The sequence below is a fragment of the Balaenoptera musculus genome, chromosome X (genome assembly GCF_009873245.2).
Source record: "Balaenoptera musculus isolate JJ_BM4_2016_0621 chromosome X, mBalMus1.pri.v3, whole genome shotgun sequence".
Taxonomy (NCBI): domain Eukaryota; kingdom Metazoa; phylum Chordata; class Mammalia; order Artiodactyla; family Balaenopteridae; genus Balaenoptera; species Balaenoptera musculus.
This window is the reverse complement of record NC_045806.1, coordinates 103,401,558-103,428,901: the sequence shown is the minus strand read 5'-3', so window position 1 is coordinate 103,428,901 and position 27,344 is coordinate 103,401,558. Positions and strand designations below refer to the sequence as shown.

Below are 27,344 nucleotides of genomic sequence, written 5' to 3'. Positions count from 1 at the left end.
ACACACAAGTCAATTTTGAAAGCTATGTGAATCCCTTCATCGAGTGGGAAGTTAGCAAAGCATTTTCACAAAACCATTTCAAAACACAGAAGTCACTGTTCAGTCCCTTTTCCAAAGTGTTTCAATTTTCTTAAGTGTTGCATTTACATTCTAAAGATGTACACGTTTCAGCAAAGTTGAAAGGAAATAGGGTGCACAGAACATCACCACCAACAGGAAATACCAAAAACATCTGGTCAGCAGATCCTAGAAGAAATGCCAGTCTGTCCTCCCAGACAGGGAGTCAGATTTTTTTTTTAAATCAGGAGGAATTAATTATTTTAGCTAAGATGGGCCGATTTGCTGAATTGGAATTTTAAATTTGTCTGTGTGTGTGTGTGTGTGTTAAAGAACATGGTGTTTGTATACTGTGCAGTGGTATCAAAGAATGGCTTTTGTTGAATTGACTTTTTTAAAATAAGATTAGTTTTCGCATACTGGAATCTTGCATGTCCATTTTTTTGTTGATTTTATTTTAATTTTTTCAAGCAAAGCAAAAAGATTTCAATGATGATTTGCATTGTCGCGAGTCTCAGAGTATTCCATAAGGCACTGAAGGAAAAAAAAAATCAGTTTTTCCTATTGAAAGGTCATTGCACCATCAGCAATATTCGTGTCATGCCCGACACCAAGGAGAGTGAAATCTGGCTCAGGATCCTTGAAGCAGCCACGTTTTCGGTGATTCCTCTGGTCACTTGCCTCCAGTGGGAAGGGATCTGCAAAGGCAAGGGGGAAATTTAAATTTGAATGGGCTTTCTATTGGGAATCGAAGTTTACTATGGCTCAGTCTATCCTGGACAAAAACCACGGCTGTTTTCTTACACTGGCATCTGTGAGGCTGCACCCTGCTTGACTGGCTTTAGCCAACAGGTCTGTTTAAATTCTTTCACTTGAAGCAAATGCTTTGCAATAGGTTAAATTAGGTTCTTTTTTTTTTTTTTTTTTACTATGCATTGTACCAAGGAATACACGGGCATTGCATGAAGTCTAACTCAAAAAGCGTTAATCACTTAGGGTGTAGGTATACTAGAAAGCCTTCGTGGCATTTCAATATAGATACTCAGGACAATGACACTGTAGAATGTATTCTGATGGCAGAACCTGTGACAGAGGACTGTTTACCTAGGACAGAGTGGAAGCAGTGTTCTACGGCTTGCTCAATTGAAATCCATTTGACTGTGAGAAGAAATTTTGCTGCTCATTGCCAGAAAGGCGACAGCTTGTTTCTCTCCGTATCTACAACCTTAGTTATTAAAGTCAGAGAATAGCACATGGACTGTAAAGAGACAGCACATTCCAGGAAGAGGCCAGAACAGTGATACCCACGAAGGGGACTGGCTTCCATGGGGGTATTTGCCCTGATATTATGGGCCTGATTGAGACGTTGATGCTGCCCTCCTTTTGGAGGCATTAACTAGTGCAGGGAGTTCATTTGCCCCCAACTCTGAAAACTTACGGCCACTTTCATGCCTCCTTTTCAAGCTCACATCCATCCTCTCCATCCTTTCCCTCTACACTAGTGGGACCCTTCTTTTTCTCATGAGCTAACACTGAATTTTATCCCAAAGGAATGACATGATCATTATCTACCACTGGCCCTGGAATAAAAGTATCTGTAAGAAGAATGTCAAAGATGCATCTGAAGGCCAAAAGCCCCAAAGAAGCAGAATAAGACTGACATGGAAGTGGGTAAACGTCTTCCTTGGAATCCCTACGGTCCAGAGTCATATCTATCTCAGAAGTTTGGGGAAAGCTTATGTCTATGACAGAAAGATCAACGCTCTTCTCTCTCTGTTGGCCATGGGATGTCATTTCCCACCTGCATAACTTTGGGAAAGCCACCTAATCTCTCAATGCCTCTGTTTCCTGTTTTTAAATGGGGGTAGATGAAATATTACCACTGGAGGAAAGGTCCTCTGGGGACAAGGAACATCACCATCTCAGTTATCTAGAATATGTTTTCCACTTAACATAAGATGAACTCTTTAAAGCAGGAACACTTCCCCAACAAGAATGTCTATGGCTGCAGAAGGAAAATCGATTCTTTTGAAACGAGCGGCATGAACAAAGTTAATATTTTCTAGGAACGCTAAACAGAACTGTATTAGAGGAAAAATGGAGATCTTTTTCCTTAACCTCAGGCATTTTGAGGTCTTGAAATTAAGAAGGATTTCAAAAATATTGAAGAAACCAAAGAAGTCAGAAGTAGTCCTGAACAGCAATGAGGAAATGGGAAAGAATTTCTTAAAACAATGAGCAGAGTCAGCCTTAGGGTGCAGTGAATCTGGAACGCTTGATGGTTGGTCACCTGCCCAGGTATCCTGGGGGCCCCACTTCCAGTGGGTGGTCAGTAACCCAAACAGGTGGCAGGTCATCAAGAGGCCGTCTGCTCCCCAGTGGGCGCTGGATCTGAGGCGTGTGTTCCCACAATGAGTCCAATAACCCGGACTCGACTCTCAGTCATGGCAAATGAGCGATGACCCCCTTCTCTTTCAAGGATGACTTTTTGTTAAACAGATTCCACCTAGATCATATTTTTGCAGCTGATTTGCACTTGAGTCATTCTTCCTGAAGAATTACTGGTACCATAAACTCCTAAGGCTGGCTCTGATAATAGCAATAAAAGTAAAATCTCAGGGTGCTTCTCCATCTCTGCGCCCCTGAATAGACCCTGACAGATCTAGGCCAACTCAGAGAACTGGAAACCTAATAACTAGGTAACAAGTCAGAAGTCACTAGGAGATATTCCAGAACTTCTTGGGAAATAAAAGATGAATGAACGAAGACCAACATTCCCCTAACGTTACATCACCACACTGGCTGAGGACAGCAGAGAGGTTTCTATTTCCTGCTCAGCCTGCTTTGTGCCTCGACTGACACATGTCAGGTCTTTTCTGGCATCCTCTGAGGTTTTCCTCCTTGTCTTTCCCTCCATGACCTACATATTTACACATATATCCATCCCTCCTAAGGGCACCATTGATGATCTCTTGGCATCATTTATTAAACAGACATTTGCTCTTTAGGTGTCCCTGCTCAGAAAGGAGAAGTGAAGCCATGTAGAGCAGAATATATCCCACATTCTCTCAGATCAATCGTCCTACACCATGGATTCCTATATCTTTCAGGCCCAGAACAATATCCATAGTACAAATCCTTATCCCAACCCTTCTAGGATCACCATATGGAGGAATCAACTTGGTCATTAATTCACGAGGCCATTTTTTCTTCTTTTCCACTATGGGCAAACTCAGCACCCTCACGCCACTCTGTCCACATTTCTCTCTTCATAAGAAAGAATCCAACGTGGCTCCAAACTACCTATTTTAGGTATTTCCTGAAATCAAATTGAAAAATAAATTGGACAGTTCTTTTGAAATATATCAACATTTTTAGTTTTAGTTTTTTTTTTTTAATAAGCAGTTTCTACTTTCACAGGGGGAAAAAAATGGCCTTCTTATCCTAAAACTGTCTTCATATGTAACACTGGCCATCACTAAGATGACATTGAACTTTGCAGTGGCTTGTTTGCAGAGGCTTTCCCCAGGTTTTCATCCTAGGGATGACTGCCAGGGTGCTAGCTAACTGGGCTGTAACCACGTTGGCATCGATGTCTATTCGAGTGTGATTTTTGCCTCAGTTAGCCCGAATTTTGCTTCACAAAATGGATCAGCCAAGATGACGAAAGGAAAGCCAGAGTACCAGAAGTTGTGGCAAGTTAATTTTTTATGCTCTTCCTCCAGGTTTAATGTTCTGGGCCTCCACTTCAGGACTGTAGCATTCTGCCCAAATTGCTGACCCCAGTTTGGTCTCCCTCTCTCCCTCTCTCCCCTCCTCTATGTCTGTCTGTCTTTTTCTTACTCTCCTTCCCTTTCTCCCTCCCCCCTTCCTTCAATTCCTTAAGTTACATCCTCTGAGACAACTTTCCCTAGAATCTTACTACTCCCTGGACCAGCATCAACACGAGCTGTGAGCTTGTGAGAACTGTAGAACCTCAGGCCCCATCCCAGAGCAGCTGCCTCAGGACCTGCATTTTTATAAGATCCCCGGGTGATTCACATGCACATTGCCAGTAGGGAAGCACTGCTCTGGGCCTTTACTGAGAGACTGAGGCTATAGGAGTTGGGCAGCAGGGACACAGATTCTCAGATGGAATGGCTGATAATAAAGAGGGTCTGGAGGCTGTGTGACCCTAAGCCCTGTTACAGAAAGCTTCCTTTTGGGGAACGTAGGAGCGATTGAATATACACCCTCATGTCAAATGCATGAGAAGGGGGGCAAATGGAGGCTTGGTGAAGTCTCTCAGGACATTTTTGTAAAGAAGTGAGACACAGACTTAGGATCTGCTCTCCATTTGACAGGATCCCACTGGGGTTTCAAGGTTTCTGGAGAACACCGGGCCGTGCGTAGAGAGCGGTGGCATGGTTTAGTGAAGAATGCAGCTATAGGAGGAAGAAGAGCTGGGTTCTAGTCAGAACTGCCACTGCCTAGTTGTGTGGCCTTGAGCAAGTCATTTGATGTGGCTGGCACTTTGTTACCTGAAAGGGCAAAGATTTTCTGCCCCATTACCTCAACTGAGGCAATAGATGTGAGAGCACTTGGAAAACTGATATGCAGATTTCAGGTGTATTATTTCTTTGGATGCCAATATCTCAGAATTTGGGATAAGTAAGCTAGGCTGAAATCACCCATATACTCTCTTATGAGAAAGCAAATTACATGCCCCCAATTGTAATGGGCCTATATAACCTACTCAAGAGTAAAATATTTTAAGCACACTGGAACATGAAATGCTTGCATGCAAACAATGCTAATTGCAGATGAGTCCAGGTATTGTCCATTCAACAATGCAATGGGAACACTTTGTTAGTGGGTTAGTCGGTGGCAAAAGGCTGCAGCCTGCAGCAGGAAAGAACAACCAGCAACTTCATCAAACAAGATACTGCCTTCCATGGTGAGGACAAATGATTTATGTGGATGAAATAGTATTTAAAAATTGGCCGAATTTAGATCCGCACCATGAAATATAAGGAGGTCAAAACACAAATGCATTTGTAGAAATTCAAACACATGGACATTGACTCAAGAGGTCAAAAATCTACCTAAAATAAGGGCTACGAAGTTGCTAATTGTTCTGTTCACTTCGGATAGGTGTGTTACTGATGACAGATGCACTTGAAGGTAACAAAACTATTTTCTCTTAAACACTTGCAGAATGGAGATGTTATCCTAACTCAAGCTTGCCTTTGAACATGTCTGAGTTATTGGTGAGTTTTGGCTATAGCTGCCAGAATCAAGGTGGCATCAGTCAGGTTCATTTAAGTATGAATTTGGGAACAGCCAGCAGCAGGGAACCTAGACTGTCCTTTGGGAGACACTTACCTCAATGAACATCAGTTCCAAGAAAGGGACAACAAAGGAACTCAAAGATTAAAGAAATTGTCTCAGGCTTATACTTAAGAGATCCACCACACCCCTATAGAAGCACTACCTTTCTCAAGGTAGCAGCTCCCCATTTGCAGTCCTCATTTTAACATCAGTTCCAGAGAGCTGCTTTCTCTAGAGCTTCACTGTCCAATATGGTAGTCACCAGCCACATGTGACTATCGAACACTTGCTATGTGGCTAGTGTGAATTGAGATGGGCCATAAGTATAAAAGACACCCCTGATTTCTAAGACTTAGTGTGAAGAAAAGAATGTAAAACACCTCATTCACTTCTTACATTGATAACAAGTTGAAATGATAACACTTCGAATATACTGGGATAAATGAAATATATCATTAAATTAATTTTGCTTGTGTTACTTTAGAAAATGGCTAGAAGAGCACTTAAAATTACACACGTGGTTCACATGTGGCTTGCAAATATTCCCACTGAACAGTGCTGCTCTAGAGAATTTTTTTTCCTTTTGGGTCGCAGACCACAATTTAATTACAACTATGCTATTAGGAAAGCACCACTGTCTGACAAGAAAGCACAACCATTATTTTCAAAGAATCAAATGGTTGCAAAGAATAGACAATTCTTGAAACAATAAACCAAACCGAAAGACAACAAGAAAAAGAGATTGACATACAGTAGCATAAGCTGATTAGTTTACTAGACCTTAACCGTACCCCTAGATCTTAACACTCTCTGTTCCATACACGTTGTAGCCTTCTCTGTATGTAGCGTAATTTTGAATGTTGGTGGCAGGAGCAGGCTTAAAGTTTTGGGTGTTCTTTGTGAGTTTCATACGTTTGGACTCTGCCCGTGATTTGTAACAGAATTCTATCAAAGCCACCATCATGGCCAGCCCCAGACCTCCGACAAGTATATAGAAAACGCCTGCCACATTGCTCAGGCTCAGAGCGCTGGTCTTGTCCTAAGAGAAATGAACAAGGCGATTAGTTCTTGGGGAAAACAAAGACAAGGGGACATTATAATGCATTGCAACAGTATACGATAGTTCTAAGTTGTAAAATAGCTAAACATTGATGTAAGTGCTATGACTCAACTCTGGCAACTGGCTGATGTTTCACAATGGCCAGCAAGACGGTAGATTGTGCTTCTGTTGACAGCTGTGATCCTCCCCTAAATGTTCTTTTAGTTTGACTCCTTAAATCCATTAGTACCTCAAGATGGTGTCAACAACTAAATAAAACAGCACTCGGCCATGGGAGCAAAAGTGGAAACACAAGCACAATTTATTCCTCTGCCAGCTTCGATCAACACCATTTGCCAGAGTTGAGCTGTACATCATCTCTGTCAATGTAACACTCTTTTCATTTGGGAACTTGAAGCACTCTTTCCCCTCTCTGCCCCGCAACACCCCTTTCTCCCTTGTTCTTGTCAACAACTGGTCTTTAAGATGCCAGGTGAGAATGTTAGAGGTTCCTGATATTCATATCTGGGGAGTTACTTCACAAGGGTTTGTTTTAAAAGGATTAACTCTCCCCTTTCACGCAGTGGCTGAGAAATTGCTCCTTTGGGGCCTGGCTGCTAAGGCCTCATCCTCAGCGCAGCAAGTCTTTGTGCTGCGGGAACAAGGGCGCAGCACAAAGAATTGGCTCTGTTCCCTCTTCCTGAGAGTTTAAGGAAACTATCAGGAGGACCCGCTGGGTCCTGAATTGGCTCCATACAAATCAGAAAACTTTTCCAGGAGGCTGATGATTAAAAAAAAAAAAATCCAGCTCATTTTTAGCTTTTACTCCAGGGAATGTAGAGAATAATTAGGAAAAAAACCAAAACAAAACACACTCCTGTACTCATCTGCTGTCTATTTAAAATGGGGGGAAAATCGAGGAAGCCGGTCAGTGACTTTCAGGTCAAACTGCAAATCTGACTAAGCTATCTGCCTGTATGAAAAAGCAGAAACTGAACTGCTGAACAACGGAAAGAAACAAGTTGGTGCCTTGAGCCCTACCTTGAGGTAGGACACAGCAAGGGCCAGGAGTCTTTCTTTGAAAAAAATAAAATAAAGTAGCATTTTGTAGTCTTTTTAGAGGGAATGTAACCATTTTGCTGCTGAATACAACGGAATGGAATACCCAAATTGTTAAGCCGGTGAATTGAGTATCTTATCCAAATGATAGCACAGTGACCAGATGACGGCCATGGCTGACACTCAACACTGTGCCTCAGCCAGTCCTGGTATCATGTAAAGAGTTAAATGTAAAGACAGTATGGCCATGTCCTGATTCTGTTTTCATAGGAGCCAGTCCTGCACTTGTTTACCTTAATAAAAAGGCCAATTGGAATTAAGTCGTATCATCGGGAAGGGGGGTAGGGACATGCCTCATGTCTACAACAACCTTGCAAATAGTCACTCTTCTAGGATGAGTGACAGTTAGCTAGACAAGTGGTAAGAATTTCTATAACTTATGAAACAATGGATCATCTCCTTAAGGAGGCAGGCGAAGCTATCTGCAAGGATGTTCCACAGTCCATTAGGAAACGGACCAATTTCTGGTAACCTGCCCTCTCCCATTAGATTTTTATATGTATGTGGTTTTTGATGGGGGGAAAAAGTGTCCTTTACATCACCCATGTAAGCCGTAGCAACAAAGTTTCAAGTTCCATGTATTTAAGTTTCAAAGAATTCCCTGCTGTGGGATGTAGAAAACCAGTAGCAAAATGGTTCACTGCACAAGGAAAATGAGTGGCATTTCATGAAATGAATTAACTGATACCACAATATTAGTTCAAAAAAAGGAAAGGCAAAAATTGAAACTAAAAAAGAACTTTCTTAGGGGAGCAAAGGGGGGCAGGAAGGAGGCGGGGAAGAGTGTTTCATGCTTATCAATGTGATGTTATCCTGAGAAGGTATACCCTTAAGGAGCATGCGACTGAATTTTAAAAGTATTACGTACAGAGATTCAAATGACACCTTTGGAAGAGAGAAGTGTGACAGACTTAATGAGATTCGAGATCCAAATAGATGCTGAACTCAATACGACAGCAGCTGAGAGGAGGCTGGCTAATCATTCTGCTTACAGAGACCAGTCTTTGTTATTTATTTCTTTGACTGTTTTCAGGTGGGATCGACATAATATATTCATAACCAAAGGCATTTACAACTACAAAGTCTCTGACACTGTAAGAGGTTAAGAAAAAGTACTGTCACAACTGGATCATTTTTTGTTTTTTGGGTTGTTGTTGTTGTTCTATTTTCTCTTTGAACTTTCGAAATGTGAAATACAGTAAAACCCCCTTATAACACAGCTCGTGATTTTACTGCTTTGGGAACATGGTGGGTCAGATTGAGTTCCCTAATCATAAGGATAGCTCGCGGGAGTCGATGATTGATGTGACATGGCAGGCCTCTGAGACTGGTGTTTGCCTTATTCCCTCATCGCTGGTGTTATAAAGGGGTCCCACTGTGTCAGGGAGTGTCTGTTGGGAAGGAAAGCCGTTTTAGGGTAGAAAATAAACAGTGGTTCAAAATGTGATTGCTAATCAGTACAAAAAGACCTTCAGCGACTGACCTTACTCCCGGAGTCCTTGGCTCCACATTCCCCCTTATCGTACCACCATTTGTTTTTCAGCTTGTCTAAGATGCCTTGTTCACTGAGTTTCAATACTGCAAGGTTTACAGGCGTTCTTCACGTGGGAAATAACATAAATAACATTATATTATGTTATTTTATGTTATTCAAGCTTCAAACTACTTTAAAACTATAGAAAGCGATAAAGCAGGGGGCCCTGGCCACAGAGTAATTTTAGACACTGCAGGCAACCTGAGCATTACCTTATAAAAATTAACACTACAGCAACGCTATATTTACCAGGGCCTGCCCATATCGCTTTGAGTAATCGGCACACACTGTTAAATAATGAGGATAGAAAAAAGGCACTCCTCAGATAGGCTGTGTGGGGTGAGGAGGGTCTCCCCTCAAGTGACAATTGTCGGCGGCAGCTTGCAGTAGCTTTGTGACGGAGGTGTGTTAGGTTTGATCTAACTGGGTGTCTTGTTGTACTTCCAGACAGAAAGCAAGTTTTATGGAGGAGTGGGGAAGGGAACGGGACCAGAAGGGGAGGCGTTTCCACATGTGGAGACAAAAGGATGAATCCAAACAGAATAGAAGATAGATTCTACGTGAATAACATGCCTTCTGATTAGTTGTCCTTTATTATACATATCTGTTGCCCAGCTGAAAATGATCTCAGAAAGAACCGTACTACATACATGTCTTCACAAACTGAATTCTTATGCACATACTTGTCTTAGTATTAAAGTTATAACGTGGACCTCTGAGTTTTGGATAAGAGTACTTTCAACAATGGGAGAACTGGTCTATGGATTGTTTTTGAGTTACTGATCAGCTGTCTCTCTGATATGGTCATATGTCTGTGGGCGACTCAGATCACCAAAAGGTGAACTAGATTGTTTAAAAATGTATTATTAATATGGCATGCCCTAAAATGGCAAGCTGACTGTCCCTATGGGTAGCGCTGTGGAGGAAGTTTAGATAAGCTGTTCTAGTGAGATGAGACTTCCTCAACTAAGAGGCTAATAAGTCCCCAGGAGGCCAGCCCACTGTTCCCTCATCCTCCACCTCTTAAAGTGTGAGGACTTCATTCAGAGCCACTGGGCAAACGCAGGATACCCTACTGGTTCTAGGATAACGATTTTCTCTCTTAGAAATTTCTTCAGCTGTAAAATGGGAATAATGACCTGTACTCTGTCTTCTTTCTAGAGCTAATGAATCTTAAATAAAGTATCTCTAATAACTTTGGATTAAAAATGCATTATTTACAGAGGGTGGCATATTTCTATTATGAGGCAATAAACTACTGTGTGTTCAGATTCACGTGAACAATATTGCCAATACTAGTGCATGTTTTTCTGAATGCCACCAATTTACCAGGAGGAAAACAGATATATTTATGTAACTATGAACATTCCATAGAATTTCTGAGCTTATTTTGGGTAACTTGGACCCACTAACATATCCAGTCATTGACAAGACTTCTATTGTCACGGAGATCTGGCCTCGATCAGACCAAGTCCCCAAAGCCTATTTCCTTTCTTCTCCCCTTTGCTGTTGAGAGCAGAAGGGCCATCTCATCTTGAGAATTCTGAGAAACATATCATCATTTAAAAATAATAGGCAATTTCAGAGTACTTGGGATTTGAAAAACTGTAAACCTTTAGTGTCACAGAGGTGACACTTTCTTGGTTAGTGCAGAGCTTGGCAGCCAGAATGTCTGCATTTTGTTCCTCACCAGGAAACTGAGGTCCTTTTATACTTTAAACAATTCCTTCAATCAATGCTCAGAAGCTGAGGCTTCTCAAATGCTAGCCAGACTTGCTTGGAATATAAAGCAAAGCAACAAAAGATACTCAAATAAAAATTTGAGCCTCTTTAGGATATTACTGGCAGTGAAAGTCAAGTCTTAGACTTTTAAAGGACAGACAGGCCATCTATGGCCCTGAGATCAGTGTTGGAACTGCCTTCTCCCCTAATCCCCACTGTCTGGCCTCCTTCTCTCTCCTTTCCCCCTATTGTTTTTTACTTTATCACCACCACCTTTCCTCCAGTGCTGTGCCTTAAGCTACGCACTGGGACCCAGGCTCAGGATTATGACAGTTGGCTTAAGTTGCAGGGGAGATGCTTTCCAATGGCATATGGGTGACTGATTCCATCAGGACCTCAGGAAAAATTACAAAGCATTTTTTCTTCCTTTCTGTGCTTCCTCTTTTCTTACTGTAAAGGGCCCAGTGTCTTCACGCTGCTCTCTAAGCCCTTACCAGGCCCTGACCTCCCTCAAGCTACTATACTCTTCAAATTACTTCATTCAATTTCTTTAGTACTAGATCTCAGGAACAGAGCAGTCTGATTAAAGGCACTCACACTAAGGTCCAAATAGAGACCTCTCCTTAGAGATCCTGGGTTTTAAAAAATTTGTCAACCCTTAAATGAGCTAGGTTGATGAAAGTGTGACACGTTAGTTTAGAACAATGGTTCTCAAAGTGTGGTCCAAGGACCCCTGGAGGATCCCTGAAAACTTTTCATCATAGGGTCTGTGAGGTCAAAACTATTTTTGTAATAATACTAAGGCATTCTTTGTCTTTCTTACTCTTATTCCCTCGTGATGTACAGTGGAGTTTCCTGGAGGCTACATGACATGTAATATCACAACACATTGAATGAAGAAGCAGAAATGAGAATCCTATTCTCTTATATTAAGCCAGACATTAAAGCTATTTGCAAAAATAGGAGAATGCCGCTCCTCACTAATTTTTTAAAGAAGTTATTTTTCATAAAAAGTATGTTATTTATGTTAATATACATTGGGTTTATTATTTTTAAGTGAGTTAATACATTATTTTAAAATTCTTCAGTTTTAATTTCTGATATGTTAAGTGTTAACAGACTTAATACATATGAACAAAATCTTTTGGGGGTTCCCTATAACTTTTAAGTGTGTAAAAGGGTCCTGGGATAAAAAGGTTTGAGAAGTACTGGTTTTAGAGGAGGGTAGACTTTTCCCCTGCTGGGGCCTCGTCTGGGCTGCCACCCTCCACTCTTGCCAAAAGCCAGGCTGAGCATTTAAGCATCAGGTCAGCAATTTAGCATCCTACTTTTCTGACAAATGGCCTACTCCTGCCTTAGGCCATCAAGTGGCTCCCACAGAACAGTTGGTAGATGCTCTCTACTCCCATGGCCTCCACAGTTACAGTGGAGGTTACCTTAGAGCAATGGTTCTCAATCGGGGGTCATTTTGTCCTCCAGGGGACATTGGACAATGTCTAGAGTCATTTTTCACTGTCACAACTGGGAGGGTGGGGAATGCTACAGGCATCTAGTGGGTAGAGGCCAGGGATGCTGTTAAACACCCTACTAGGCCCAGGGCGGCCCTCCACAACAAAGCCCCAGATGTCAACAGTACCGAGGTTGAGAAACCCTGCCTTAGAGCGTCCAGACCTCGTCTGTTGCCCCAGGGCTTTAGAGAAATCTGACAAATGATATAACCTTAGAAGTTTAGTCTTTGATTGGAAAAAAAAAAAATCACAGGGCTTAAGGAACCTGGCAGGGAAACAATGTGCGTTTGGGAACTTCTAAATAAAAATGAAGGAGAAAAACAAACATTTTAAGAGGTAGCACAGCCAAGGAGCATAAAAGCTGTAATCAGAAATCACAGATAATACCACTTAACAAGGTTAGGATAGCTGCCAAGAAAAGAAAGTACTTTAAAGGCCAAATCTCCTAGAATTGTATGTTGCTGCGGGGTGGAATAAATTCCCAAGATGGCAGAGAAAAACTGCTTTTATCCACATAATTTCTCTCTTACTGTACCTTACTGGATGTATTGCCAAACTCAATTCAAATCAACCAAATGTATTGACACCCTCCTCCCAACACACACACACACACACACACATGCACACACACACACACAATTTGGTATTTTAAAGGAAGTGGAATTAGGTGGACATCTGGTTATTTTAAATGTCACTTTCCTCATGATGCCATTTTTGCTCCTCACCCAATATTTTCTCTCCCTCCTTCCTCTTCTACCTTGCCTTATTATTTGGGCCCAGGTCTTGTGTCTCCCTCTAGGCTGTGTTTCTCAAGGGGAGGGACCATGACTTATGTATTTGTATTCCCCACTTAGAATAGTTCTCTCAATAAATACTTGATTAGAAAACTCTCTTTTAGCATTTCGTTTTTCAGCCTAGTACTTCACACATAATAAAATTATTATTATTATTGGTCAAGTTTAATAATCACTTTAAGAAGGTAGATTTATGGTCTCTATAAGTAAAGAAATCGAGGCACAGATAGGTTAAGTAATCTGCTCAAAACTGCACAGCAAATTATGGGGCAGGCCAGAAGGCAAATTAACATGCATCCAACTCTGTACTGTACATTCTCCAATGGAACACACAAAAAAGGGGTAGCAGTCCTCATTGCTTTCGTTCTTAGGGCTTGGATGTTCATAATGAATTTTTTCTTTAGGGATCACCATTCTCCAACTAACTATCAGCCTAGCAAGGGCATATCTAGCAGCTGGGGCCTTTCACTGTGATGCAGCAATATGTCTCCAGGGGAATGTTTCAGAGCAATTACTGCAGGCCCTTAACTGGTACCTGAGAGAATTATAAGTCAGAAATATTTACTGTACTCACTTCAGTAGAGAAAAGAAAGAATTAAACAAAGTAGGTCAGATTCCTATCATGGAAATTAGGCAGGCATTCTCCCCTCTGAAGGGCTTGCTATGGACGTTTTGCTGAGTAGAGCCCTCGTAAGACAAAAACACAGGTTGGCAAGCTTAGGGAGAGAACAGGAGGGCTTTGTGATTAATTTCAGGGGGTCTGGGAACATCCTCCTGTCCACAAATATTTTCCTCACTGGTACCTGAAATTCCATCATGAGAATTTCACACCTTTAAGTTTGAGCAGCATTCCTTGTTAAAATACAAAGCTTCCTGAGAAATGGGAAAGGAAGCAAAGAGTAACTATTTCCAAACTCCAAATCTTTGTTCCATTTCGTTTAAAAAATGTTCAGGGGGGAAAGGGTGTAAACTTCTCCTATGTAAAGGGTGTAAATTGCACCCATGCCATAAAAATGTATATGGATTGTTGATCAGATGGAGAGGATGACAGCGAATGTGAACTAGATAGTCAGTTAACAGTATGTGAAGGTAGCACAGACCTGTGGCAGGATGACTATTCCTGAGTGCTGGCAACAGTCACGGAGTAGCATCTATTTTTTTTTTTTAATTGGGATAGTAATGTAATTCATAATGCCTTGAAAATGAGTTCTATTTTTGAAGAAAACATAACTGACTGATACAAATTTCTGCTTATCTCTGCCATCCACACCTGGCAACAACTCAGCGCCAAAGCACCGTGCTCATTAATCCAGGGCATCCAGCCCCAGGTGGCGGTTGTCTAGGTTCCCAGCTCGTTCCTGGGAGCTATGAACCAGCCATTGCAAAGTTCAATGTCATCTTAGTGATGGCCAGTGTTACATATGAAGACAATTTAGGATAAGAAGACCATTTTTTTTCCCCCTGTGAAAGTAGAAACTGCTTATTAAAAAAAAAAAACTAAAACTGAAAATGTTGATATATTTCAAAAGAACTGTCCAATTTATTTTTCAATTTGATTTCGGGAAATACCTAAAATAGGTAGTTTGGAGCCACGTTGGATTCTTTCTTATGAAGACAGAAATGTGGACAGAGTGGCGTGAGGGTGCTGAGTTTGCCCATAGTGGAAAAGAAGAAAAAATGGCCTCGTGAATTAATGACCAAGTTGATTCCTCCATATAGTGATCCTAGAAGGCTTGAGATAAGGATTTGTACTATGGATATTGTTCTGGGCCTGAAAAATATAGGAATCCATGGTGTAGGACGATTGATCTGAGAGAATGTGGGATATATTCTGCTCTACATGGCTTCACTTCTCCTTTCTGAGCAGGGACACCTAAAGAGCAAATGTCTGTTTAATAAATGATGCCAAGAGATCATCAATGGTGCCCTTAGGAGGGATGGATATATGTGTAAATATGTAGGTCATGGAGGGAAAGACAAGGAGATCACAGAGAAGTAAAAGAAATATGCGAGCAAGGATGGTGTATTTGCATAGTTAATTAGAAACTTGCTCTATGAACACAATATCTGAATGATGATAACAGAAACTTATCACAAGCTAAGCTTGAAGCCCATCCCTCATGCTATGCTTCAGCCGAAGCTCACTCTAAGTTACTGCATTTGTTTCTTGGTACCTAGTGATTTTTTTTGAACAACTTCTAAAAATTATCTTCGGCCCTGCGGAGGGAGAAAAGCCATCTTTCACTGGCTTTTCTACTGAAGATATTTCAGGTTTTCATGGTGACAAGTCACCTTTCCGAATTGCTCACTTGCTTCCCTAGCCTTTTCAGGCAGGAAGGCAGTTACAGACGTCTCTGCCCAGGCAGGGCTTGATTTATTAAGTTGAAGCCAATTGATAACCAAGCAAGAGAAGATTCTTTGTTGGATAAAAGGATTTATTCTACAGTCCTTTATATTCTTTTCCATAGGTTACCTTCGGATATGTGTAGTAAAGGGATTTACCTCTCCATACAGTAGCTGTTGGAGGCCGTGGAAGTTCAAAATATGCCCTAGACTACATTAGTACCTGGACCCCTTTAAAGAAGCTTTATCGATTTCTTTTCACAGGGGTTTCTGGATGCAGCATTCTAGGAGAATGAAGGTTTAAGTTATTTTAATCTTTCTACCCTTGGATCAGCCTGAGCTTTCTCCACAACCTGGGAGCAGGCACATATGACTGCTGGCAATACTGGACTCTGGCCACCCAAGTGGCCCTCATTCCACAGGGGCAGCTACAATGATTTGCAGAGTTGTGCAGTGCTTAGCTGCTAGACGCTTCCTCTGAGACAGTATTTATATCATGTACTTCACAAATGTAGCTCAAACCTATTTAACTCCTTGCTAATGAGATCATAATTTAGTATAAGTGCAAAGAGCAAATTCAATAACGCATGCATATAACATTAGGAGTTGAAAGCTGTGAGTTATTTTTACTGAGGGCCCAACAATGCTAGTGATTGAAACCTATTGATGAGCATCTGTGCTAGAGAAGCAGCCCCCAAAGTCACCTGGAGATATGTGGATAAAGCCAGGGCATTTCCAAATGATAACCTCTCAAATTCAAAGTGATAGATCCCTTGATTACACAAGTTGTGAATTTCACTGATGGATTTCTGCCAAACTGGGCCTTTGTCCAATCTCTCCCTCTAGAACAGGAAACCTAAACCATTATGGGTTGTGGACTGTCTCACATAAACCAATTTGTCTGGGAAGACTTCTTACTCAATTTGTCCCTGACAGGGAGAAGGGGCTCAGGGAAGATGCTAAGCTTCTGGAGAAGCCAGTTTTAAGATGTGGCCACGGATAATTTCACAAGTACTTAATTCATATGATTCACTTGAAAACTCTGTTTTGAGATCCATTAAAAATTCAAACTATCACATTTCGTTGGGTTTTATCACATACACGGGTATTTTCTTTAGTTCATCCCAATGGTACTGAGAAAGAGAGGCATAGATTGAGAAGGACTGAAACCGATCTTCACCGGAAACTCACATGACAAATGTTTCTGAAGACGTCTAGTTCATTCTCCTGATTCTAGGCAAAATATTCATTGAGAGTTTAATCTGATGGGTGCCAGCATCCTATTTTCCCCCCAATAGCCCTCCGTTGACCATGACCCATAGAAAAATAATCAGTCTTAGCTTACACTCCAATAGATTGCAACAAATGGGGGTCTGTATATCAGATCTGAAAGCTGACTTCTAGTTGCTGCTCCAGGGTACATGCCACCCTCTTCCAGCTCGCATGCTAGCATCCACTTCTCTGCATTTCCAGCAGTGATGCTAGACAAGACACACTAGCAGAGTCAGTCTCTTCCTCTCTCTCTCTCTTTTTTTTAATGTAACATATGCTATTGTCTTAGGTCTACATTTTGAGAAATATTTGCTTCAAAGCCAGATGAAAGTAAGCTTTATGGTGAATCTAGCACTTGGACCACACTTTTGCCACCTTTGACAAATGGAGATTTGCCTCATGTGCCAAGGGCCAGATGCTATACCGCTCTCTAGGAAGTCAAAAGAGAATGGATTTCAGTTGTTCTCCATAAAAGAAATCTGCCCCCACCCTGTTCCACCAACCTCAATTCCCACCCTCATCGAATGTATTTCAATCATTTCAAATCTTTCGTGTTTCTTTTCCATGGCTGTCCTACCTTTCGGAGAGTGCAGTTCTATAATCTTCTTTCCAAATGAAAGGAAACCAAATGATTTGGTCTTAGAGGGGCAGAAAGGGCATAGACATGTACCATTTAACTGTGCACTGCAGCGGTGTCTTTCTTCTTGGCAATTGTTCAACAGCATTCTTACCTTCAGGCTTTTCAGTCCTGCTGCTCTTTCTGTAGCTCTGGTGTTGGACATTTGCTCATTATTTGTCAATAAGAAACACATTCAAGTTATCAGGATAAGACCAAAGGCAAATAATCACATCCTAATCATAGAAACCATGTCAAGGCCACGCAGTCAATTTCAAAAAAAAAAAAAAAAATTCACTAGAATGGATTAATTTTTAAAAATGTTTTCTTTCTGGATTACAATTTTTTTTTCCGGTGGTAGAATTTATTCTTTAACACCATCTGGTAAAATCAATGGTTTTGGTAGTCACTGGACTGGTTCAGTTCTTAAGGCAAAAAGGTCCCTTGTTTGAAGCAGCCACTTGAAAGAAAGTGCGGGTTTGCTCTTGGGAAGAAAACCTGAGTAAGTTCAAGGAGCAAATTTAGTCACTATCAGGGAAGATAACTGTCAGTTTCTTCATACTTCCAGGAGGCGGCACCAGCATAGAGACATGCAAACCAACGAAGAGCATAATATACTCACCCTACTCTTTGATCCCAAACCAGTCTTGGTGATTCACAGGAACTTCTTCTAAGACCCAGGAAGTGCCATCAATCTGTAATGATTCTTGACTACACACATAACAGTGTCAATAGAGAGTCACTGGGATCCATCTTAACCCTGGATATCCAAAATGTCTACCTTTAGGGATGGCTCCTGCCAATAAAAGGTCCATCTTGTTGCAGGTAAAAGACAGATGCAGATTCACATCAATTACCCAAGGCCCAAGAATGTCAAAGAATTCTGGGTGTGGAAGAGAAGTGGTTAAGAGATGGTGGCATAGGAGAGGAGGATTGTAGACATACATGGAAGAAGAAGAAATACACACAAAACTGAGGATCTCATTTATATATATAGGAAACACAGTACCACCTCATTCATCTCTGTACCACCAAACAGAAGCCGAGGACATTTGGAAATGTGCTGTCCTAAAGTATAAATTTTTTTCTATCTCTGAATAGGACACTTGGTAAGCAAATGTATGGGATTAAAAAAAAAAGATTGTTAGTGATAGGGAGGAGGAACATGTTTGAATTTCTTAAGAGAACAAACTCTTTTTAGGTACTTTAAAAGCACCCATGTGGAAGGAAGCACAACTAATTTTAATTGCAAGCCATTTTTGGAATTTACTAAAACAAGTTCCCTAAGTTCTTTCCTAGCATCACATTGGTTAGTTTATTCTAGTTCCTATGTATTTGTGAAGATAATAAAACTGCATTTCTCTATCAATACTCTATAAATCATAATGGTCATCCAACCATTTATTTAATTAATGGAAGTTTAAGTTCATATCCTATCCTTATCCCTTACTTGCCTATATGCCTTACAAGTTAAGGCAACTCTCATTGCAGTCAAGTAGTTCAGAATGGTCTCCTTTAAACATTCTGTTCCAATGTCCCCCAAAGCACGCAAAGTGTGCTGATTTTCAGCTTGGAAAATATGCACACTGGAAGTCGATTTAAATCCCTGGATAGAACTAAAACCAGGACAATTCTAGGGTGAGGTAGGGTAGAGTTTATAATGCCTTATCACCCATCACAAATAGATTGTTTCATTGACCAGCCCCCTTCAGGTAAGGTTAAGGTTGCATGGGGAAGCTAAGCTGGTGCCCTTTACCTAAGATTAAGGGAATGAAGCAGGGTGGGTGGGGGGATCAGAAGAATTTGAAAGTTTGAGGGCACAAGCAGCTGGGGAGGGAGGCTGATGTGGGAATTCAGCAGCTGAATCTCCATTCTGCTGTGATTTACAGCGACAGACTCTCACTGGCTGTGTCACAAACCCCTGGTGATTGGGGTTTATCGCTGAAACAAACTATTGGCTCTTAATTACTGCATTTGCACACACAATGTAATAAAGCACTAACACAGAAGGGTGGTTTGCAGGTTAAAAATTCCCAAACCACAGCTCTAATTTCCATGATCCTTGCCTGGGCATTTATAGTCCATCATGGAAGGATCAAGTCTGATTTGTTTAGGCCCAGTTAGCCCAGGTTTAGGAAATTGGTAAAACCAAGCAGAATTTTGGTTCTAACCTGTGGGTCTGGTGCAGGGGCTACCTTGGTGACTGACCTTGTCTTTATTCATTGTATCAGAAAAATAAAAAACTCTATTTCATTAGCTTAGGCGAGTGCACATTTAAAACAGCCTGACCATTGCTTGTTTCTTCCATAGAATAGTAACATTTTGAGAAAAGGCTTAGAATGTGTAATGTCTCATGTCAGGGGGGAAAAGTCAACAATTTAACATAATTGCCCATTTATCATTATTTAAAGGTTGCAGGGGAGAAAGAGAGAGAGAGAGAGATAAGTAATACATGCTTTTCTCCGTCTCCTGGTCTCAGAGATAATAGGTGTAGAAGCGTTTTTGAAAAAGTAAAAGCACTCATAAATGTCAGGCTTTGTGATTACTGTCATTTTTAGTCATCAGTACTGAGGGCTGGAATGGCTTAAATATGCTATTTGCCTTGTAACCAAGGTAGTTGAGAATAAACCTGATTTTTATGGAAATATATCACATGCAATCAGATTCACATTGCTCATGGGATGGGTAGATGTGATAAATTGCTGCCTACAATATTATCACCAGAGGTGACCCTGAAAGTCAGCAGAGATTTGTGACAGCATTAGCTGTGTGAACTTCTCAAAGTCACCACCATCTCTGGGTCTCACTTTCTCTATGAAATGATGGTATATTTGCCAATTGTCATGTTAACTGGGGATGGAATACAATAAAGAAATGTAATTCTCAAGCCATTTTACTAATACAGTTAAAACTCACTGATTTGGACTAACAGAGGGGGAGGATTATCTGAAGAAGAAAGTCCTGAATTACAAAATAGCTTCGAAGAATGACAGTTTCATTTAAGTCTGTTTTGTAACTCAAACTCACTATAAAACATTGCCTTAGTGGAGGTCCTCGTGAGAACTGCTTTAGCAGATAAATTTGTAATGAATATGATTATACCTAAAACAATGCTTCCGACATTTGAAAAAGGTTTGTTCTCTTAAGGAAAAATTCAACTGGCAGTCTAGTCTAAACTCTTCATTTGCTTAACAAACCTCTCTTGACCTCTTTTAGACTGTAGACTGGTCCCTGTCCAGTTTATCTCAAATTATAAATTAGAGGGCTCCAAAGTAATGAGGTTCCACTGCCTTTTCTACCTTCTCCTCCATTGATTTGTTTTTGGCGTCACCACTAAATAGTGGTAACACAGATTCAAGTTCATCTCTTGCCCCTTCTCTTGCTCACTCTCAGAAAACTGCAGGTAGCAAGAAGGAAGGAGATAAAGGCAAGCTCCTTGGTAATCCAGAAACGGAATAAGCAATTGTTGGATATGCAACACTGATCATACTATTATCCATAGTTGAGAAAGGGGTCGACTTATTTCAAAAGGTTGTCTGGAGGAATGACCAAAAAAAAGTGATTTGAAAGATGCCTGGCAAGTAGCACTATGGTCAAAGAAGTTGGAAATATCTAGGATCTACTGAAATATTTTTCTATTTGCATATCAAAAATCAGATCCTCTGGAAATCGTGGGGCTGGCAACAAAGTTACCTGATAATTTTGCAGCAGTATTAGCTGAGGAAATAACTGGGTGAAAAGTAAAAATTCAGCCAGATGCGTGCAGGTTGTTTTGTTTGTTTATGTAACATCAAACATCTGGTTATTTGAAAACTTCTGGGCAGTTGGCATCCTGTGGATGTTTTAGAGTCATCTTGATACAGTCCATGGCTCCTTTTTAACCCTGCTGGGTATGAATGATGAATTCGTAACAGCCATGTATCCAATCCAGCTCAATTTTTCACTCTGCAAGTCACTTGAATGATATAATTAGGTTCTCCGTGGCCTGATAATAATATGAGAAAAAAGACCAGGAAGAAGTTTCTAAATACTCTAGGCATCAGGTGAGCCACTACAAAACTCAAATGAGCCAAGTCAATAGCATCAGTTCACACTGGTGGGAGAGGAAGTTACTGCTTTTTGACACATAGTAAAACCTTGATTAATTGGAATCCATAAGGAATGGATGGAATTTTCAATAAGAATACTCATTTTGTCTCATTCTCGGCTAATCACACTTTTTTTTTTCTCTCAAAATGCTTGTATCCACTTTCTCGCCTCAGGCAAGCGGCCTCTAATGTTTGAGGGTCAATCCAGATGGAGAGAAGATAGAGGAGACAGAGCTGAGTGTGACCCAACCATAGGTCATCTCTTGGCAAGTGACTGAAAAAAAATCGATTCCTTGCAGTCTTCTTTTTTTGGTACTATTGCTGCTTTCTCATCAATGTGGAGTACTGAGGGGGGGCAATTCAGTTAGTTGGGGTACTGGTTAGGTGAGCTCTGGTTAATCAAGGTTTTACAGCAAAAGACCTCGCCAATGCTTGGTAAGATTATGTCCTGAAGAAAGTCATTTTTAAATTTATTTCTTGGAAAGTGCTCTGTGTTTCCAAACCCATATTATACTGCAGACTGGCAAACTAACTTTTCTGTCAGGATCCTGAGGAGTGGAGAGAGAAAGAGAGGAGCAGAGTTGTAACCATTGTCTCTGAAGGAGAAAAGTTTCGGCTTGCCTGTCTGTTGGTCTCTGATTGGGAAACACTATTCTTCACCTTAAGACGCCCATGGTATCTTGGTCGTACAAGAGCCGATCTTACATGCTTCAATATAATTCTCATGCCCTTTGAGCCATGGAGGATTCTGTTTTCAGGTGCTCTCCTGTACTTACCCAACGTGTCTTTCCATCATTTGGTATTGTGGCTTCTGAGCTTGCCCCTATTTCTTGTTGCTTGGTTGAAGGCTATTCATTCTTTCTAGCCCCGAAGAGCATTAAGGAGCCAAAGGAATGCCAAGTGAGATGGTTTTTCTCACAGCGGCAGCCTGGATAACCATTAGACCTACCTGAACTAGGAACACGGCTATAGGGAGAAGCCACATCAGGGATTCATGCACATAGAGTATCGGTTAGGTGACGCGCTTGTTTAAATATACAAAATATCTTTGTAAAGTCTATATATGTGGTGACTTATTGAAGAAAGACCCCATTTAACTTGAAACTGAGCTTGTTCTTTGGCTTTCAAGTTGAGTGGGGCCAGCTTAAATAGGCCATCACATATAGAGAGCAAGTCTCATCACTCACGCACATGATTGAAGAAGCCAACCAGCCACTGTGGGCAACCACCATACCATCATGCCTTAGGGGAGAAAAGGCTGTAACCTGACTTCTCAGTAGATGGATTTGATTTCTCACACCACTCATCTGAGGCAGGTGGGGACAGTCTTAAGGAAAGCCTCGGGCTCTTGAAAGCCTAGGGCGTTGAAACCTACACCACGGCCTTCATAAGGCAAGCAGTCTGGTGTGTGAGGGGAGGGAAGGGGTGTGGATGGGGGGAGCCTCTGTCTGGGAGTTTAAGAAGGGACCCAAGTTAGATCAAAAATGCGGGCGGTGCCCTGGAGCCTTTCTAGGTCCCAAAGCTGCCAGGCAGGGGAATAACCTGGTCATTCCACTTTATGTGCGAGTCTTGTGCTCTCTCCTCAATAATAAGATAACAGTCTTGCCGATTACTCGTCACTAAGGGTACCCGGTTGTGGTGACATTGAGGCTGACCTTGGAGTCACCGCCCCCGCTGCCGCACTCTCCTTTGTCGTACCACCATTTGTTTTTCAATTTGTCCAAGAGGCCTTGCTCATTCAGTTTTAATACTGCCAGGTTAACAGCATTTCTTGAAACGATAAAACATAACTTGTAAGAAAATGCACAAATGCTTAGGAAATCGTTAACGTATAAAAAGGAGCACAAGAGGACAAATTGGCTAAATTTCACAGAACGTGGAGCTATAAAAATGTCTGTACAGCAAATACAGGGTTAAATATTGGAAGGTGGCATGGAGGATAACATTTGCTCAAAACTGAAGTGTGCGGGATGGGGAGATTGTCTTTGATAAAGAAAGTAACAAAACACCACATCCATGCAATTAACATTCGTCACATATGGCACCATAACTTGGCTTTTACCATTTAAATTGAAAAAGCCGTTGAACTATAAAATTAAAACAGCAACAAACAGTCAGAGAGGACAACACAGAGAGAGAACATTAAAAAAAAATGGATGCATTAAATAGATGAAACCATAATTTACCGTCTTATTTAACTCCATGGAATATTGTAGATTTTAAACTTTTAAAAGTTACCTCAAAATCCACAAGAAAGAAAATGACAACAAAATGCATCAGGGTAGGTGGAATACTATAACAACACGGATATTGTTATATTATTCCACCCACCTTAATGCTGAGCCTTTGGGGGTTGCCACACCATAGCCTTTGGAATCCAGATTTCCACCAACTTTCATCGTATCACACGGTTTTCTCTGCTCAATGTACTCATTCATGGTTGACTCCAGCAGGAAGGCGAACTTTCCCTTGGACTTCCGCACTCGGGCCACTCCGTCTGCTGTTGTTTTGGTAAACACAGATGGCTCTGCTGATTTCATGTAAGACCACATTTTCTCATAGACAGCAATCTTGGATCTCTGCAACAGAGATGAGAATTCTTAGAGCTACCAGATACTAAAACTGGAAGAGGCCTCAGTGCAGTGGTTTTCAAATAGTTTTGATTGCCATCCACAGTAAGAAAAGCACGTTACACTGCAACCCAGTAAGTACATTCATACATATGTAAACATGGTTCCAGGGGCTTCCCTGGTGGTGCAGTGGTTGAGGGTCCGCCTGCTAGTGCAGGGGACACGGGTTCGAGCCCTGGTCTGGGAGGATCCCGCATGCCGCGGAGCGACTGGGCCCGTGAGCCACAATTGCTGAGCCTGCGCGTCTGGAGCCTGTGCTCCGCAACAAGAGAGGCCGCGATAGTGAGAGGCCCGCGCACCGCGATGAAGAGTGGCCCCCACTTGCCGCCAACTAGAGAAAGCCCTGGCACAGAAACGAAGACCCAACGCAGCCAAAAATAAATAAATAAATAAATAAATTAAAAAAAAAAAACAACAACAAAAAGAACATGGTTCCAAAATAGGATTCTCAGAACCACACTCATCTTTGCTATGTGTGATGCTCTCTGATATCTTCTACTCTATTTGAATTCACTTAGAAAAATGCCAGTCAGGACCCACTAAATTGATTTTATGGCTCCAATAATGGGTTGCAACACTTTGAAAAACACTTTCTTAGTTCAATCTTTCTCTCAATTCAGAAATCACTCCTAAACTATCCTGCTATGTGATTACCCTTTACTGCCTGAAAAAAAAAAAAAAACAAACAAACGGCTCTTGGAAGGGAGTGTACAACCATTTTAGTTAGCCTACTCCAGTATGGGGCATTAATTATTGTAAGAAAGTACTTCCTTATTCTGACCTGAAATTTGTTTCTCTATGACTCCGACCCTTTACTACTATTCACTAGAGCTATGCAAAGTAATTCTGTTCCTTCTTCTACATGATGGTCCTTCAGATATTGCGAGGTTGTTGTTATGCCCCCTCTTCATCTCTTCATCAGGTTAAACTCCACTGGTGTCTAATACTATTCCCGGAACCCCCACTGGTCTTTCTCCCATGGGGTTCTAGCTAGCAGTGTCTCTCTTAAATTGGAGTGTCTAGAAATAAGCATGGCATCCCTGTTATACGACAAGGACAGAATGAAAAAAACTGCTTCCTGTCTTTGGAGCATTATTTTCTATCAATCACTACTGCTTGAGTTTTCATGAACATATTTAGTCTTTCATCCATCCTTTCAACAAATACTTATTGAGCACCTGCTATATACAAACCACTCTGCTGGGGGGTGTGAAGAATATGAGAGTCCTTCCCTCAATTCAGATTGAGGTCGAACCCTCCAAACTGTTAGTTTTTTGTACCATGCCAAGTTTCCCTCATCATTAGCTTTTTGAATTTAATTCCATTAAACTTCAATCCAGTTCAGGTGGTCCTTAGAACGTGTACTAAATACTTACAGGTCTATGTTAGGCATTTTGGAGAATATAAAGGAAGCATGGTCTCAGTGACCCCATGACTTACAATCAGGTTGGGAGCTAGATCCTTAGGAATGAAAACCCTAGAGAAAAATTAAAAAGAATCTTTGACCAGAAGTGAGATAGCCTGGTAGAAACTATAAACACATGCCATGTTTTCAAGCATCCTTTTATGGTGTTTTCTGGCCTCTACCTCAGCTTTTTGGATTGTTTATTTAGCTGCTCTTCTCTGGACTTTGGCCAGCTGCATTGTTTCTTTCTTGAGGCTTGCTTGGACCTGCTCAAATAATTCCAGAATTATTTGCACTCCCAGAACTATCACCATGGAAATTAAGCATTGTGTTTATGGCAATCAGATCCTCACTGAGTCACTGAAATTATTCACTGAGATGAAATATGCTTGATTTGCATAAAGAACAGGAAAAAAGCCAATATGGCTGAAGCCAAATGAACAAAAGGGAGAAAGGTAGGCAAAGAGCTGAGAAGGATAATCAGAGGTCAGATCTTGTAGGGCCCTGTAGGTCATGGTAAAAAGTTTGGATTTGTTTTACATGTGATAGGAAACCATTGGAGGATTTGAGGAGGAGTGTGAGAAGATCAGATTTAAAAATTTAAAGCATTACTCTAGCTGCTGTATGGAGACTAGACTATGAGGTGGGCCAGAGTGGAAGCAAGGAGATTGGTTAGGAGGCTATCCTAATGAACCAGGGGAGAGATGGTTGTGACTTGGACTAGGCTGGGAGCAATGAAGGTAGAGGGAAAAGGTTGGATTCAGGATATGGTTTGGGGAGATAGCAAACAAGCCTTGCTGATGGACATCTTCACCTGATGGACCTGGAGACATTTTCAGATTAAACATTTCCAAACCAAACTTACTGTCTTCCTTGTACAGCCTGGTTTTCCTTCTAAATTCATCAGCAAACTACCTAACATCCAAGCTAGAAAGTTTGGTTTTTATTCTTTCTTCAGCCTCTCATTATGCCATGTTTATTCTAACATAGAAATGCCTGTAGGGTCTGTCCTTTTGTCTTCTTTTCATTCTCATTACCGTTGTCCTGGGGCAGGCTCTCCTCAGTTTTGGGTCTAGACTGCATTGCCTCCTAACTGGTCTCCCAGCTTCACCTCTCTCTTCAACTTATCCTCCACTGATCCTTCCAAATGTAAATCTCATCAAGTTACTTCATTCTTTAAAATTCTCGATAGTTCCCTAATAGCTACAGGCCAAAATCCAAACTCTTACGTATGATATTCAAGAGTCTTTATGATCTTGACTACTCTCCTAGGAGCCAGTCAGAATGGACTACTCACTGTTCACTGAGATATGCCACACATTTGCATGTCTTCTACCTCTGGTTATGCTTTTGCTTCTGCCTGAATTGTCCCTATTCACCCTACAAGATCCAGAGTGAATATCATGTCTTCTGTGAAATCTTTCTTGACTCACCTCTGACCCCACAGAAGTGCTTCCTCAGCTATTCTCCCAAAGTACTTTGTTTGTACGTTTGTTATAGAGCTTTTACTAAATTGCATTAAGGTGTGTTGGCTATGGGTCTGTCTTCTCCATGTTACTGGGTGATTTTGAGGACAAGTCCGTGCCTGATTCATTTTGGTAGCCCTCTTGGAATCCAGCATAATGCCTGGTGCATGGTAGGTATTCAAGATATATTTAATAACTGACCTTAGGCCTGATCAGGGTGACAATAAGATTCTTGGTCAAAGATATCAGAAGGTTGGTGAAAATGGCTACCAGCACTAATTTTATAGCACTGTAGAATTCTAGAGCTGAAGTTACTCTAAAGATCATTGGATCTTTCTTTTTTGTAAATAGGTTTATTAGAAAACAAACTTATGGTTACCAACAGGGAAAGGGAGGAGGGATAAATTGGGAGATTGTGATTGACATATACACACTACTATA

At 41.2% G+C, this 27,344-nt stretch overlaps 1 protein-coding gene across 1 annotated transcript in view; it reads right to left on the bottom strand.

Annotated features, from left to right (window-relative positions):
* Positions 1-298: 298 nt before the first annotated feature.
* The window catches only part of GRIA3 (glutamate ionotropic receptor AMPA type subunit 3), a 286,926-nt gene continuing 259,880 nt past the window's right edge, over positions 299-27,344 (bottom strand). The window contains exons 13-16 of the mRNA XM_036840418.1: positions 23,734-23,981; positions 23,058-23,172; positions 6,159-6,406; positions 299-755 (exon numbers count right to left, since the gene is read on the bottom strand). Of these exons, the coding sequence (XP_036696313.1) occupies positions 6,161-6,406; positions 23,058-23,172; positions 23,734-23,981 (609 nt within the window). The 3' untranslated portion in view covers positions 299-755; positions 6,159-6,160. The remainder of the gene's footprint in view (positions 756-6,158; positions 6,407-23,057; positions 23,173-23,733; positions 23,982-27,344) is intronic.